Source organism: Dermacentor variabilis, chromosome 9 (genome assembly GCF_050947875.1).
Source record: "Dermacentor variabilis isolate Ectoservices chromosome 9, ASM5094787v1, whole genome shotgun sequence".
Classification (NCBI taxonomy): domain Eukaryota; kingdom Metazoa; phylum Arthropoda; class Arachnida; order Ixodida; family Ixodidae; genus Dermacentor; species Dermacentor variabilis.
The window spans coordinates 44,208,154-44,225,751 of record NC_134576.1 but is presented as its reverse complement, the minus strand read 5'-3'; the positions used below and the strand labels follow the sequence as shown (position 1 = coordinate 44,225,751).

At 44.9% G+C, this 17,598-nt stretch overlaps 1 protein-coding gene across 2 annotated transcripts in view; it reads left to right on the top strand.

Annotated features, from left to right (window-relative positions):
* The first annotated feature begins 758 nt into the window (after positions 1-758).
* The window catches only part of LOC142592644 (putative sodium-dependent multivitamin transporter), a 117,237-nt gene continuing 100,397 nt past the window's right edge, over positions 759-17,598 (top strand). For both annotated transcript variants that reach the window (XM_075704203.1, XM_075704201.1), the window contains exons 1-2: positions 759-925; positions 6,388-6,804. In XM_075704203.1, the coding sequence (XP_075560318.1) occupies positions 6,448-6,804 (357 nt within the window). In that variant the 5' untranslated portion in view covers positions 759-925; positions 6,388-6,447. The remainder of the gene's footprint in view (positions 926-6,387; positions 6,805-17,598) is intronic.

The following is a 17,598-nucleotide window of genomic DNA, read 5'->3' as shown; positions in this document are numbered from 1 at the left end:
TATGTTTAAGGCAGTTTTGTTTTACTGAACAGGGAAGCTCGTGCATATCTAAGGTTGCTCGGTTGTGGCCATCCGTAATATAACCTAATTGCAATTATTTAATGTAGCAGAAATAAGTTTTGCGCCTTGCTTATAAAGGTAAGGAAGATTTTATGAAAATAGTAGGCTTATGCATAGGGGCCATGACAGCTATCTGAGGCGTTGTTTCAATATAAATATACAGTGGGAAACAGTGTTTGCTGAAATACAGAAAGGAATTACTGTTATTATGCGAGCACTAGGGCCATGTTTTAGTAGTGCTGCCAAGTGTTCACGTCCATTCATTCTCTTTTTACTTTCTAATTTCACATTGACAGTGACTAAGTACGTCACGAGAACAAAACGCCAATAAATAATACGTCTGTAACGACCTCATTTAAAAAAAAATTAAGCCTACTATCATATTTTAGAGCATACCACCCCATTCAGGTGAAGCACATGCCGAGGACGTTTTGCCTTTAATAAACAAGCAAGGAATTCACGCGGCTCTGACGCAGCACTGCAAAAGATTATTTACAGAGCGCCTGTTTATTACCAGCTGCTTCCGGTATGCGATCTTTGGATACGTATTTGTTTTTTTTTGTCTCAGAACTAAAAGCTTGAGGTTGAGTCACCATAGAGTGAAGCTGCTGGAATAAATTCTCAGCAGATGCGTTTTCAGCGACAAAGCGCCAGCTGCGCAAGCACCCGCACGGGAAGCCTAAAGTAGGATGGGGAAAAGTGCGTGCCCTCAATGCAGAGGAAACAGTGTGCAACTGCTTGTGTGGTGGATATGTTCGTACTTGGCTAAATTCTGGCTTCAAAGCAATGTGCTGTAGTGACTCCAAAACAAAGGCCAATCAGTGCCACACGATTCAGCCATGCTTAGTGAAGAGCAAGTGATCAGGTGATTTTGTTTTATTTGTTTAGTGGTGGCTTTTGGTTGCTTTTGGGTCTCTCAAAGTAATCATTGTGGGCAGTGTGAAACCTCTCCCAGGAAGCTCGCACGTCAAAAGCTATGATATATCTCTGCTGCATGGTGCATACGCTACGCTATATTTTCTGAACGGGCCCCAGAAACATTTGTTTCTTCGTTTGACCATTGTTCTTCTTGCTAAGATTTCTGCGTCAAATGTCTGCAAGACAGTACCAACACAATTATTAAACAGTACATCGCTTCCACGAGCTCAGTTCTTCAATTCTGCATTAAGAGGAAGCTTTAGCTCGGGCCCAACTCTAACGCGGCCTATTAAAATACATGCCAAACGCAAAAACGTTTTTCTTAGATAACTCCTGGACCGATTTTAATGAAACTTGTTGCATTTGAGAGAGAAAGTTAAATTCTAGTGAAAGTTGCAAACGCAATTTCCCTTTAGGGCTTTAATTTTGTTAAAAAAGATTTTCAAATATTCGACCGTTTGAAAAAAAATAGGACGAATTTTACAAAATCAGAGCTCTCAATCAAGAACAGAAATCGTGGTTCTGTAAATGGCATCCATTTGATCATTCAAAGCGGACAAATTCAATATGTCATTTTATATCTTACGGGAATTGGTTACGTTGGTACCAATGGTTCCGCAAAAGCGGTATTTTCATATTATTAAATTTTTTATATTGATGTGTAACATATCAATTCTGTCCGCTTTAGATGTACTATTAGATGCAATTCACAGAATTGTATTATCGTTTCTTTTGTTGCTGAGTTACAATGTTGTAAACTTGGTAGTTTCGTTCTTTGAAAATTTCCGATATTTGTCGATTTTTACTAAAAGATTGACTACCTAACTCAAAAATTCGAAACCAACAGTAACTAGATTTTAAGTTTTCCTTTTAAATTCAACAAACCTCGTCAAATATGGTGCATGGTTGCCGAGAAAAACGAAGTCTCCTTTTAAATGTATTTAGATGGGAGCACTCGAGCTAAAGCTTCGTCTTAACAGTGGCACGCATCATACCCCCTACCCAAAGCGCTATAAACTCTAATAAAAGAAAAATAACTGAAACCCACTAGTTGTTAAACCCACTACCATTAGAAGTGCGAAGTTCTTCCACTAGCCTCATCGTACCGCTCCGCTTCATGCATTGTACATAATTGCACCGGTTCCGGTAATTACAACTTGTATAGTAAAGATGTACGTGTTGCTGCGCTAGTCGGTACCTATTGTTGAGTAGACCATAAATATGATCGTTTTGCGCAAACAAGAAATGACGGAAGGTAATGGGGCTCCCCTTGGTCCCTTCCGTCCTTCCTTGTTTCCGCCAATGAGAACATATTTACGGCTTACTGAGCAATAAAGTATAGGTTCGCGCGAAAGGAAACAGTTCGTCGAATCAGTCAATCAAATCAACTTGTCGCACGTTAGATCAACACCTTTGGGTCTGTCGCGGCAACTTTGCGCCTATGGCACTGCTCTAGGTCGCAGGTTCGATTCTGACCGCTGCTGCCTCATTTATGCGCAGTTATGACGTCGAGGTGGCACACATGTCGGTGTGTAAGCTGAAGCAGGCACTCGTGCGCGGTAAGGACAGGCTTCCGAGAGAGTCGTTTCCTGGCATAGTTTACAAGATACCCTGCGCAGATTACGACCACGCATAAATCGGCGAATCGGGCAACTTCAGACAGGGTCTGAGGCAGCATCAGGACGATGTCGAAAGGAAACGAACAGTTTCGAATACCCCTGCCGAGCACACAGATGCTACGGGCCGCAATATTGACTGGGAGCGCTGAAGAACTATCGGCCAAGAAAAAAACTTGAAATCGCGGCTGTATCAAGAATCGTTGGAGATACAGAAAACACGTTACACGACACGCTCTATCGAAGTGAGGGGAACTCTCCCCCCAGCCGTACACGCACTGCCTACGTCACGCGGTAAATACATAGGCTTCCATGAAATTATCTTCAACCCATTATGAACAAGACTTCCCTAGCGAAGCCGAAATGTCTTAAATATATATTCATTTTGAGCCTTTCTTTTGGTCGTTGTCGTTTCATTGCTTGAGAACTGTAATATAGTATGGGATCGCGCATCTGCCGCGCGAGCTCATCCCAATTTTCCTGCGTTCAGAAGCCCCCCCCCCTCCCCCCTTCAAGATCATTTTCATTAATTCCCTGCTAACATTATTGTTTATATAACCGTTTGTGGAAGTGCACAAGGCAACAATGAAAATTATTCAGTTGTGCACCAAAATGTTGTTTCGGCTGCATAATCAAATGGCAAAATAAAAGAGGAAATTAGGGAACCATGGCAGCTAGAAATGCGCATGAACATATTTTGAAATCATACGGACTAAAAGTGATAAGGATAAATGTAGTTTTGAAATAATAAGGAGCCTCCATATTTGCGATGATTGCGCGGGTAAATGCGATATATCTTTCAACGAGAAGACCACCTACTGGAAGTAACGCGTTTCAAAACTTCATTGGGCGTCGGAAAACGTGACATTTGGTTTGTTGACCGCGGCACGGAATGCTACAGCTTACGCAGCCATCGCACTTTTCACTGCATGCAAGCGAGTAAATAAGGCTCGCTCATCGTTTGTTGCTAATCCTATTGTTCAATCGGCCTCTCGTAGAATAGAGCAAGCACAGTACAATGCCAAATGTGTCGCACCTCACCGCGTGGGGAAAGCAAGTTTGAAGGTATCGTCGTACGAGACTCGCAAATAGAAGGAGGCGAGGGCAAGTTCTGTGTACACTTCAAAAAGGCTTGTACGCCACCTGCGAACAAAAGTGAGCCCCCAGAAAATTTCTAGAACCTTTATCTGCAATTCTCATTGGCACAATGACGGACTAGTCTAAACTCCTGGCTAGCTGACATGCACTCATGATGTACCGCGCATGGCGCTTTCTTTTTTCTTTCATTTTTTCTCCCAGCAGCAATAATTCAGTGAGCTCTCATTTGACTACCTTAATGGGTGGTTGGAGACACGTGTGCTTGAAGGAATGTGGGGGAGGCACGACGACTAGAGTGAGCCAAACACTCAAATCTAGAAAAATAATTCATTCGCGTTTTGCCCGCTTTGTAATCTTTCGTGCCGCCACATTTGAAAAATGTTGGAACGAAGGTGAAACAGCTTTATATTTTTTGCACAGATGGCGCCACCAGCAAACACGCCTGTGAGATTTATTATTTATTGGAAATCTTTTGTTTCAAGCACTTCTTAGTAAAACTCGTGAGTGCTAGTAATTACAAGATATTGTATTGCTCTACTAATGTGCAACACTCGTTGTGAATTTGCGTGTACATGAAAAATAATGTGAATTTACTCGAATATGGCCAGCAGAAAAACTAGCCAAAATCACTGCTCCCTTGTATATACCTTAATCAACATAATACAATTCTCTTCATATAATCGGAGAGAAGGGCTTGCTGCATGATTACTGAAAATTTCAGTTTCAGCTTAAATAGTTTTGCACTATCTTCGGTAATGCGCGACAAAGTATAGCCATAAGTTGCCAAAAAGTAATAATAACTCGCGAACTATTCCACAGAGCACAACTTCACATAGATGATAAGTGCATTGTGGCCTAGAAAACCACTAAAAATGGTTGTTTTACGTTGAAAAGGACAAAATATTTTAATTCATGAACTTTTATCCTTTTTCACATTTTCACTAGCGCCTATATAATGTTCTGATTGCTTTATATACAATATCTCCACATAGAAACCTTGTACAAGAATTCATTTAAAGATACAGTAAAGTTCATATTGTTATGTTAAATCGCTTTGCCGAAAACGCAGTACAAACAGTCTAGCACATCAAAAATTCAGTTTTTTGCTGAAACTGCTTTGATTGCCGTGAGGTAACGAGTCAGTCTATGGGATAAAACTAGTAGTCATTGGAGAGCGCAAAAAGCAAGCTAATGTAATTCACATCCGTCCAATAAACGCAGAAAGCACAATGCTTCCACAAACATTATCTAAAATGAGAAACGCTTGCCGCCGCAGTGGGACCGCCACTTAAACATTTTCAGTGGCTTGCATGCTGTGTTTTGCAAAAATAAAAGGATTCAATGCGCAGGCAACGTAATGAGGCAGATGCAGGTATATAGACCTAAAAAGTTGCAAGCACAAGTGTGCACGTGTTGCGCGTCTGTAGTTTTTAAACAAACATCACGATCGAGCTCAAAAATAAGTAAACACAAACACACGCATGTACTGCCTTAGCATATACAGACTACTTCCTTGTAAGTACACTTCACACAGATGCTTCAATCAACTAAAACGCTAAAAAGAGTAATGCACAGTTTGAGCATATCCTTTAAATAGTGGCTCCACTTTAATTATATACTATTCCTGCAGTAACACAACTTTATGGCAATGCACCTTTGTTAACAAATTAATTCACAACCAGCCAAGTGTTTTCACTCAACAAATAACACATTTGTTGTTAGTAATTTACATTTGCTTGCCATTTTCATAGCGTTTAACGATAGTAATTTTTGATGCCATTGATGTTCACTGCTGGAAGCCGTCCTCTTGAAGAATTGGAACTGAGTGATCTGAGAATGGTAATTCCTGGTTACATCGGCGTGTTGGAAATAAGAAAACACCAGACGCAAAAAATTAGGGCCATCGATAGCAGCTAGGCTATTAGGCTCTTAATAAAGGGAAAATGAGACATCCACACAAACATAGCTATGTGCTACAACGGAAACCCATAAGGGTTCCTGGAAAGAAAAGCTTCGCAGTTGATGAAAAATTCGTCCTGGTCCGGGACTCGAACACGGGACCATCGCCTTCCCGGGGCAGCCGCTCTAACATGTGAGCTAACCAGGCGGCTAGCAGACGGCAGGCGAAGTCGAATTTCTCAACAACTCAGCAGCACAGGCAAGAGTTGGGCGTAATAGTTATGCGCAAACCCGCAAGTATTAAGTTTTTATGTAAGTCTTGATTACTTCTCTCCACCTTGCGGGTTTCCGCAGAACTATTACGTTCAACTCTTGCCTTTGCTTCTGAGTTGTTGATAAATTCGACTTCGCCTGCCATCTGCTACCTGCCTGGTTAGCTCAGATGGTAGATCGGCTGCCTTGGAAAGGCGGTGGCCCCAGACCAGGACGAATCTTCCTTCAACTGCGAAGATTTTCTTTCGAGGAACCCGTATGGCTTTCCTTTGGAGCACTTAGCTACGTTTGGGTGGATGTCTCATTTTACCTTTATTAATTACTTGTCTGCACCTTGCGGGTTTCCACACAACTATTACGTCCAACTATTATGCTCTGCTGATTGATACTAGAGGCGCACAGGTAGTTCGCATTCAGCTTTATTGATCTGAAACATTTCGTTTGTGTTTAGATCCTTTCTTTATTTTTTCTGGATAAGCCTTGTGAAATCGTATATATACCACTTTCCATTGCTATCCCGTAGGGTGTCGTGAACAACCAATCCACAAGGTTCGAGCTCTACGCCAAAAGCGGGTCACCTGACATGGGGTTCCATCCAGCTGACTACGCAGTGTTCTGCCTTCTCACGGCGTTCAGCTTTGCCCTTGGCCTGTACTTCTCCTTGAGAAGGGCTGGTCCGAAGAGCCCCGCTTCCGCCCACTCTGGACTTCAGCACGAAGACGTCTTCCTGGGTGGCCGCACCCTCCCTGCGTGGTCTCTTGCTGTGTCCCTGCTGGCCTCGGTGGCAACGGGTGTCGGCGTGGTCAGCTTGTCGGCACATCAGTATGCCTATGGTCTGCACTTTGTTTGGAACATTGTTGCCATGGCATTCACCACACCCTTCATTGTCTACGTCTTCCTGCCAGTTCTTTATCGATTGAAGGTTACGTCGGTATTCCAGGTAAGGAGACGGTCGTGTTTTAAAGAAACGCTGCACCCGGATCCCCAGTTACCTGCCGTGGTAGCAGAGTAGTTATGGGGTTGCGGCGCTGACCGCGAGTTCGCGGGTGCGATCTGAGCGGTGGCGATGTCGTTCCATCGGATAGAGCCACGGACGCAGGAACGTACATCTGCCGCACAACGGGTGCACGTTAAAGAACCACAGCTAATTGACACACTCAGCGGCCTTCCAGTACGCCGTGCCTCAGACCATATCTTTAAGGTATGTGTAAAACCTTACAACAAATTAATTTGGATCCACGGTTCTGCTACATTTTGAATGATCAACGCAATTATAGCTGTGGCCGAACCAGTATTTTCCGGTGAAATATCCCTAAAAGAACTTAACTGTCTGAAAACTCGAAGTCTTTAAGAGGAAGCTTGAGCTCGGGTGCTCCCACCAAATACATTTAAAAGGAGAATTTGTTTTTCTCGGCAACCACTGCACCAAATTTAACGAAGTTTGTTGCATCTAAAACGAAAACTTAAAATCTAGTGACCATTTGTTTCAAACATTTGATTTAGGTTATCACTTTCTTTATTAAAAATTACCTAAAATTACGAATTTCGATAAAACGTTACTATCAAGTGTACAACGATGTAACTCGGCGATCAGAAATGATACCGATATTATGTGAATTGCATCTAATAGTACATCTAAAGCGGAAAAAATTGATATGTTATACATGAATACTAAGAAACTTAGTAATATGGAAATATAATTTTTTGCACAACCCTTCTGCACAACGTAACAAATTCAAAGATATAAACTGACATGTCAAATTTTTCCTCTTTAAATCATCTAATGGATGATGCTTATAGAACCGCGATATGTGTCCTTCAAGCAGAGGCATTAATTTGTCAACTTCGTGCTTCTACTTTTTTACGAACTCCCAAATTTTTGAAATTAATTTCTTTTACAATATTCAGGCCTTAAATCGAAATTTCGCTTCCAACAGTCCTTACTATTTAACTTTCTCTCTCAAATACAACAAATTTGATTAGAATTTGTCCAGCTGGTATGTCAGAGAAGTGTTCTTGCTTTTTACTTGTATTTGAATAGGCCGCGTCGGAGTTGTGCACTAGCTAAAGCTTCCTCTTAAGAGCCAATTGAACGAATTGAAAGAAGCTTACCGCGTGTTCCAATTCAGTCTTTGTTGGTATCAAAGCTTTAATTTGTAAACGAAATTATTGAAAGAGGAATTATGAAAACTGTGAAATACCTTAGCATTGAAAAATTCGTTTACAGACTTTTGACAGTCGAACAAATCGATATTCCTCAAACATTAGATAGGGTTAAAGTAAGGGAAAACAACATGACGTCTTACGTATGTTTTATACACAAGCTCATGCATTGGTCATGTTGTTTAACGTTCATTTCAAGCTATCCTTCTCGCTACAAAAGGGCTACATATGTCTATTACAGAAGGTTTTTTCAAGAGACCAATTTAGGCAACACGTGAATGATTGAGATAGAGTCATGGTCTGTCACGTGCATCCTCAAACCACACTTTCGCACTCAATTCCTGAGGTACAGCATGATTCCGCGGCGTTCTCTCGTTCTTCGCGGCGTTTCTAATATCTTGATATTCAGTTAATTTGGAATTCGTTTTTCATTAGTCGTGCGAATATTATGTCAGAATACCTATAAGTTTAGAGTGTAACTACTCTGTGTAAATGCTTGAAGTTGAATTTAAATTCGCTCAACAGTATAGTAATAAGGGTGGTCGAGATCTGAGAACTAAGTCTGCTGGGAACCAAGTCTGTCCACCGAAGGGAGATGGGGAGAGTAAGAGTTTGAAGGTATCTTGGGAGAGGTTAACCTGATGTCAGGCCTGGCGTGCTTAGTCAGGTGAATTGACGTACTCCACGTTTTTTTTCAAAGGAATTCGAGCAGATGTGATATGACCATCAAGCGCTTCTTCATGTCGGCTACATGAAGACACCATTTTGAAAGCGTAGCCTCTCTTTGCCTCTTCCTTCGACTTTCCTGTTGCTGTTCTGCTGCTCCTGCTAGTAGAATTGTTCCGCAAACTCGAAAATAATTTTAAATAAGCAACAAAGTGCAAAAAAGAGCAAAAGCGTTATCCTGGCTTCTTATCGTTCTTAGTATTCTCTTCACCAACACAATATGTTCCGTAAAGCAGACACAGATGAGCATTTTTCCGTATGATCGTTCATTTAGAGAACGCGTAGTTTTCTCGCGGAAACGCCGATGCCTGTATTGACAACGTTGGCAGCTGAACGAGGCGGTTATTTAGGCAGCTGTATCGAATGGGGGGGGGGGGGGGACCTACGCTTGCTTCCCATATGATGCAAGCAGTGCACCTCGGAAGCTAAGTACTGGGTTTGGTAAAAAGACACCCATTTTGGTAGTCGCATTTAATTGAGGGAAGTGCCGACTAGTGTGGCTGGCAGCATTATGTCAATACTGCTGCGTGTTATCGCTTCTCGCTTTTTGTACATGCACTGTGCGAAATGAGGAATGGTTTATTTCAAATCCGTATGGCCAAAGCTGGACTGCAGAAGCAGTTTTTTCATCGTATTGGCATAATTCGCTTCAGGTCAGCTGCTCAGCTCCGCCAGCAGTAGGCGCACGAACTCCGCGACTTTGATATATAGGTTTAACATCTGCTGAACGCGATCGGCATCGGCTAAAACTGTCTGTGCGGATGACGAGGGCTGAAGTTTGTGCAGCCAACAACGCAACTCCGCTTTCCGCCCCCATCACTTGCCCGTCCAAAGAGAAAGCAACATCTCGCGACAGCAACAGCTCGCGCCGTGCACAAGCACACGATCATCGACTCCTCAACGCACTCGTCGGTATCGCCTGCATGATCCAGGCATCCTCTGCATGGAACACTCCTGACGTCATACACAATGTGGCCTATAACTGAAGTGATGGTAAGATAGGGCGTTAGATGAAATTAATTAGGTTCGTTTGCAAAAAAAAAATTATCTGCAACTCTAAAACCTGTTTTATTGAGGACATGACGTAAGTGTTCCCAGGAACGCACCCAGGGAATTTCATCGACATCCATTGACAACGAAAAATCGCTGGAGGTGCCCTTTAATTTCAAGGTAAGGTACAGTACGTTCCTGGTATTTCTGAAAAATAAACACCATGCAGATATGCCAAGTGGACAAACTACGCAGGGCATGCAGAAGCAGAGCCGTAGTGATTAAAGCGCGCTGCAGGGTGCAGGCGACACTACGGAAGCGATCGACCGTCAAATCAAAATTTCTGCGCCCGCCGCTGTTGCGTTGCGGCTATGGAATTGCCAGAGGTCGCGCATTTGGTTCTAACCATGGCAGCCGCATTTAGACGAGGGCGAAATAAAAAAAGCACGTGCACTTACGGTTCTGGCATCGTTAAAGAACATCACGGTGTCAAAACTATTCCGGTGTCTGCCGGCGTGCCTCATAATCCGATTGTAGTTTTGGTGCGTAGAGCTCCATAATCCTGTTGAAGTTTAATATTTCTGCCATGATGCGATGAGCCATGTGAGAAAATGACAATGCTCAACCCTCTCAGAGGTTACGAAATATGGCGCAAAACAACGCCTCAAGCAAACATATTTCCCCGTGATTTCTGGGTACTACACAAACAGCGATGGTGCACGCAAAGTAGCGTTTAACACGAACTCACCACTCACGTGCTAGTCTGAACGTTGAAGAAATTAAGCTTTCGCCGACAACATCACCACTGAGCATCGTCTATTAAAGCAACCAGCGCAGAAAACTTTGCTTACATCGACTCCCACGGTGCATGGGATCTTCATAATTTTTCATCATGCATCTATCTGCATCACTTTGTCTTTTGTCGTTCTGTGCCCTGCTGTTTAGTCAGGGCGTCTCTGGTTATACGCCTGCAGTGCACTGAAATAATATGTTTGTGGCACGCGAGCGTCTTATAACACGGGCAAAAGAACAAGGACAGGCGCAGCGCTTTCCTCCTGCAAGACTGCGAGCTGCCTTCTCCCCGTACTTTCTTCGCACCTTAGAAAACAAGAGCACGTACGGGTAATTATACACGAGTCAACACATCAACATTTTGCTGTCTTGGTCGATGGTTCAGGAATGTAAATGAGAAAACTTGTGCGAACGGGACGGGAACAAAAGGTATACATACATAGAGGCGCTGTTCTGTCAATGTGTGCACTCCTTTAGCAATCCTCGTGTTTACGGAAGCATTGGGATTTACCACATGGTGGACTGTGGTCTATCAGAAAATTGGACTATTGGACGTTCTGATCGATGTCGTGGTTTAGAACTGTGCACCTTGAACGTTCTTGCGGTATTGAGGGCTCGGTGACGTTCTGGAAAACTTTTTTGTGCAATTACGCTTAACATGCGTGTATTGGGGCGAGTGCCTTTATTTGCTTGCTTGTCTATGTGTATATGCGTGCATGTGTAAGTGAGTTTGGGTGTGTACATTGCTGGCTTTTTTTTTACATCCTTTCTATTGTCACTATTATCATCTCATTGGAAGCAGCATTCTAAGCCTCTCTCTGGGATAAACTCTCCAGAAATCAATAAAGTGTAGTTCTGCCCCTTTGTAACGTGCTTATAAAATGCAGTTGCGCAAGCGCGTAGATCTTCAACGTCAAAGATATAGTGTAGACGGTGCCACTGACACTAAATGAGAGAAGCGCCAGTGGTTGAAAGCGCGAGGAAGTTCTTGAAGGTAGCGGTCTAAATCAAAGAAGAAAAATTAAGGGTACTAAGTAACTACCGATTCCAAGGCACAGGCCGAGAAATGCTAAAGAACATCAAGCAGCGCTACATTGGGGATACAACGGACGTCGACAGCAGCTTGTCATTCACGGGTGAAGCAAATCCCGCTCTAGATGAACCCATTACCATAGAAGAAGATCCCAGTTTTTCACTCTTCGGCGAGCCAGGACGCGTTTCCTTGACCAACAGAATGCAATATTCGCAAGTCCCGTACCGTAGACTGTCTCGCCACCCCACGACCATCGGCGAATTTTTTTGTTAAGAGTATCGGAATAAGCGCAGGCGGCGCGGGGGTAGCGCATTTGCTTGCTTTCTTCGTGGCGGCCAGTAGGCTTGATTATTTGCTTTTTTCGCATCGTTTGTGCAAGATGAAAATCAAGAGCAATCGCATGTGCTGCGTGCCGCAATACACCAGCAGAGCTGTGACAAGCCAAGTGAGCCTCCACTCGTACCTCAAAGATGTGGGAAAGAAGTAAGAACGGGTTGTCAAGTTGCCAATTGGCAAGCCGGTCACACCACCGATAAAAATGTGTGCATTGCGCATTTCATCGGCGGTGTCTTCTTATGGCAGACATGTAGTCAGAAAAAAAGTTCTGTGCTTGTGTGCATTTTTTATTTGTTTTTCTACGGGTAGTCGATGCGTTAGTTAGAAAAAATAGAGTTCGCGACAGTGTATTGCAGCAGCGCGAAGGGCCTGGCTTTCCTCCCGAATATGCATAGTCCGTGAGCGAGCATCTGACGTATTTGCTCTGGTTTCGGCTGCATCAAATGGTAGCGTGTGGTTGCCGTGGTGTCTCGTTTTGCCAGAAACGTTTCTTTTCGTTCTCGCTGAACCCCGTGCTTCGCCGGGCGGCCAAGCTCGAGCTACGCATTTGTGGCCAGCGCAACAAAGGTACCACGAGCGTTTAAAATAAAAACTGACAGGTTCGTGGCACTTTGCTGCAGCTCCAGAAAAATGCTACAGTAGGTACAAGCAGCCGGCCGTAGTAAGTATTTGACCGTGTTTTACCGGCAGCAGCCCGGAGTGTTGTCGCCGTTGTTTCAACCTGCCGGAAACGCAGGTGCTTACATTCTGGGCTGCATCTCGTGCGTCGTCGTGTGGTCTAGCTTTGCAGCTGGAGTGGCCCTGAAAACAAGACTCGTGGAACATAAAACACGGACACTGAATTCGCGACGTGAGCTCATAAAGCTTGAATCGTGACTCCTCATTCCGACGACAATGCAACTGCACCAGCGAAAAATAAAACTACAGGCATGCATGGCTTTCATTACATCTGCAAGCGCTAATATGGCGACGTGCAAAAACGGCGTCTAAAGATATCAGTTGTGATAACCTGAGTGATATGCTTCCTAATATTATCGAGTCTAAACATCCGCTCATAACAACTGAGTGCCTGAAAGGAGGTCGAGAATATCAAAAAGCACTAAAATGGCGCTTTGTCACGAAACAGCAATGGGTGAAAGGTAGGCTTTGCGGGCCGCAGTGATTAGCACGAAGAAAAAAAGAAACGACATGGTAACGTATCTCTAAAGAATCTTCCCGGTCGTAAATAAATTGCAGCCCTTGCGTCTTCTGCTGTAGATGTGACGTCTGGAGGCACATTCACAGCGACAGAGGATGCGGCGCAGGCCTTCGCGCTGCAACGAATGATTTTCTTGCCGTTTATAACTTCTTACCCTTCAACGAGGCACCATATCCGCGTTTCTGAGGCATCTATGTTGAGCATGATGACACTTAGCGATAGCGATTGTGAAAAAGGCAGAGCCATCTTGAAGCGCTAAGCCAAATATGAGCTGACGCGAAGGACGCACATGTGCTCAGATGTTGTATACCCTCTGTGGGCGCTATATTGTTACGGAGAAGAAGCCCGATGCACAAATGTATTTAAACTGTTTACATAAGGAAAAGCTAATCTCGCCGACTGGTACAAAGGCCGTAGCTCCTGCAGACAGTCTATCACTTCCTCTTCGTCACCCTCCTGCGCACACGCTCCTGTCTAAATGCAGCGTAACATAACCACCGGGGGCTGGAGCACCGTAGTGAAACTTCCTAGAAGGATAGCGAACTAGATGAACAGTACAGTTTTAAACGGAACACGTGGATAACGTCAGTTCATAGTTAGGACGAGGACGACGTGTCTGTAACACGGGCGATTTCGTAATTCATTTGATCTAATCGCCGTAATACCCGCTACGGCCCGGCATACCGTGACAGCAATTTTTCGGACTGGCCGACTGGAGTCCACAGAGGAACGAGGTTTGCGGGAGAGCAGTGAAGGTTCCAGCGGCAACTGACGCCTGAGCCGTTCGTTGTAAGTCAATCATAGGCAATCTGGCAAGCGATACGAGCTCAACCAGCAGCGTCATGGGCGTATTCCGGGGTACGTCGCGACACCGAAGATAGCAAAGTGTCCGAAGGCAATGTGGGGTGGCGACCAAACAAAAGGTAGAAGGCGAGAAACTTGTAGTATCATTACGTTACGAATTGTACACAAATGGCACGTGGGCCAAACAGTTTTCCTTATCGAGATGACCCTGCTTAAACGCAGAACAACAGAAGTATGGATGCGATTAATTTGTTCAGTCAGTCCATTTGGATGTGGATGACATGCGGTTGCGAGCGTGTGTCCGGTGGAGCAGGAACGAAGTATGTCTTCGACAACTTGGGACAGAAAGTAACGGCCATGATCTGTCCGCAGCTGCCTTGGCCCGCCATGGTGAAGAACGACGTCTTGAAGTAAACAGTCTGCTACTTTTGTAGCACAGCTGGTAGGCAGGGCATGTGTAACGGCATAGCGCGTCACGTAGTCTGTGGCAACGGCTATCCATTTGTTTCCTTTCATGGGTGTAGTGAAGGGGCCTAGCCGGTCCATGCCGACTCGGAAGAAAATTTCCAAAGGAACATCGATTAGATGAAGGTCGCCAACAGGTTACACGCATGGCATCTTTCGACGCTGGCAGTGGTCGCAAGCCGTAAGCCGGTCGCACAGAGCGGTAAAGGCCTGGCCAGATGAAGCGACGTCATACTTTATCGTAATTGCGCCAGGCGCTAGAGTGTGCAGCAATGTGTGCATTGTGGAGCTCAGCAAGAACACTAGAGCGGAAACGACGAGGGACAACTGGCAGCAAATCTGGTCCATCAGAGCTGATGTTACGTCGATAAAGATGTCCTGGCGCACAAACATTCTGGTTGAGTGATGTGATTCTCCTGGAGTCAAACGCTCAATGATGGACCGGAGAGAGTCGTCCTTCCGCTGCTCAGTAACGATGTCGGTAAAGTTAGAAATGGCCTGAAGGCAAGTTTTGGCAACCTGCTCGTGGTTGTCAGGAGGATCGACAGGATGACGACACGAGTAGTTGGCGTCCAGCTGTAAGCGGCCGGACTTGTACACCACAACGAAAGAATACCCTTGAAGCCTGAGTGCCCAGCGACCGAGACGGCCAGACGGGTCTGTCAGTGACGATAGCCAACACAAGACATGCTTGTCCGTGATGGCAGAAAACAGGCGGCCAATCAAGCAAGGGCGAAATTTAGCCACTGCCCACACCAGAGCAAGGAACTTCCGTTCGGTGTTAGAAGAATTGCGCTCTCTAGAGGACAAGAGGCCACTGGTTTAGGGCAATGACACGCTCGACTCCACTTTGCTGTTGGGCGAAGACAGCCCCTATGCCATGGCCACTGGCGTCTGTGCGAACTTGAGTTGGTGCAGATGGATGAAAGTGGCCTAGTATCGGAGGCGCTGTTAACAAGCGTATGAGGGTGTAGAAGGCGTCGGCGTGTTTGCGGTCCCAAAAGAACGCCGGGTCATTCTTGACAAGGTCAGTCAGTGGCCGGCCGATATCTGCATAAGCGAAAGAAGCTGTGCACATCTTTTGGGAGCAGGGTACAGGAAAGTTATTGTCTGCGTGAATCTTATCAGAATCAGGATGTATACCGGCATATACAATACGTGCAGCCGTGGCGTAGAGGTAGAAAACCCGCCTTGCGTGAAAGAGGTCCGTGATTCGAATCCCGGTGCCGCGCAATTTTCCACCGGAATAAAAAAAAATCCGCGTGTTGATAAAATTGCATAAACAGGCCTGGAGTGTGGCCTAATCCCGGTGACCAGAACCGGTAACGCACTCCCTCACCAGAGCAGGATTGGCCACCCTGGCCACAACCCAATATAAGAACACAGCAATCAAACTACGGCCCTCAGTCCCCAGCAGCTGCGAAGCAGCTGACCACGGCGGCGGTCAGGCCTGCAACGCAACAAAGGGTGCTAAGAAACCCTGGCTCCGGACAGGCCGCCATTGGAATATGAACCTGGCAACGTTTAACGCTAGAACGTTATCTAGTGAGGCGAGTCTAGCAGAGCTATTGCAGGAATTAGAGGGCAGTAAATAGGATATAATAGGGCTCAGTGACGTTAGGAGGCCAAAAGAAGCATATACAGTGCTAAAAAGTAGGCACGTCCTGTGCTACCGGGGCTTAGCGGAGAGACGAGAACTAGGAGTCGAATTCCTGATTAATATGAATATAGCTGGTGATATACTGGAATTCTATAGCATTAACGAGAGGGTGGCAGGTCTTGCTGAGAAACTTAATAAGTGGTACAAAATGAAAGTTGTACATGTCTACGCCCCTACTTCCAGTCATGATGACCAGGAAGTCGAAAGCTTCTATGAAGGCGTGGAATCGGCGACGGGTAGAGTGAAAACCAAATACGCTATACTGATGGGCAAGTTCAATTCCAAGGTAGTCAAGAAGCAGGCTGGAGTCAAGATGCAGGCAGTGGGGGAATATGGCATAGGCAATAGGAATAGCAGAGGAGAGTTATTAGTAGAGCTTGCGGAACAGAATAATATGCGGATAATGAATATCTTCTTCAGGAAGCGGGATAGCCGAAAGTGGACGTGGAGGAGCCCGAACGGCGAGACTAGAAATGAAATAGACCTCATACTCTGCGCTAACCCTGGCATCATACAAGACGTGGACGTGCCGAGCAAGGTGCGCTGCAGTGACCGTAAGATGGTAAGAACTCGAATTAGCACAGACCTGAGGAGGGGACGGATGAAACTGGTACATAAGAAGCCGATCAATGAGTTAGGAGTAAGAGGGAAAATAGAGGAATTCCAGATCAAGCTACAGAACAGGGATTCGGCGTTAACTGAGGAAGAGGACCTTAGTGTTGAAGCAATATTGTGGGCATCATTAAGGAGTGTGCAATAGAAGTCGGTGGTAACTCCGTTAGACAGGATGCCAGGAAGCTATCGCAGGAGACGAAAGATCTGATCAAGAAACGCCAATGTATAAAAGCCTCTAACCGTACAGCTAGAATAGAACTGGCAGAACTTCCGAAGTTAATTAACAAGCGTAAGACAGCTGACATAAGGAAGCATAATATAGATAGAATTGGACATGCTCTCTGGAGCATGTCCAAAAGCAGGGTAGAAGAAACTAGGAATTGGCAGGAAACATATGTATGCGTTAAGAGACAAAGCCGGCAATATCATTAATAATATGGATGAGATAGATGAAATGGCTTAGGGTTTTTACAGAGATTTATACTGTACCAGTGGCACCCCCGACGATAATGCAAGTGAGAATAGACTAGAGGAATTCCAAATCCCACAGGTAACGCCGGAAGAAGTAAAGAAAGCCTTGGGAGCTATGGAAAGGGGGAAGGCAGCTGGGGAGGATCAGGTAACAGCAGACTTGTTGAAGGATGGTGGGCAGATTGTTCTAGAGAAACTGGCCACCCTTTATACGGAATGCCTCATAACCTCGAGCGTACCGGAATCTTGGAAGAACGCTAACGTAATCCTAATCCATAAGAAAGGGGACGCCAATGACTTGAAAGAAAAATTATAGACCGATCAGCTTACTGTCAGTTGCCTACAAACTATTTACTAAGGTAATAATAAATAGAATCAGGAACACCTTAGACTTTTGCCAAGCAAAGGACCAGGCAGGATTCCGTAAAGGCTACTCAACAATAGACCATATTCACACTATCAATCAAGTGATAGAGAAATG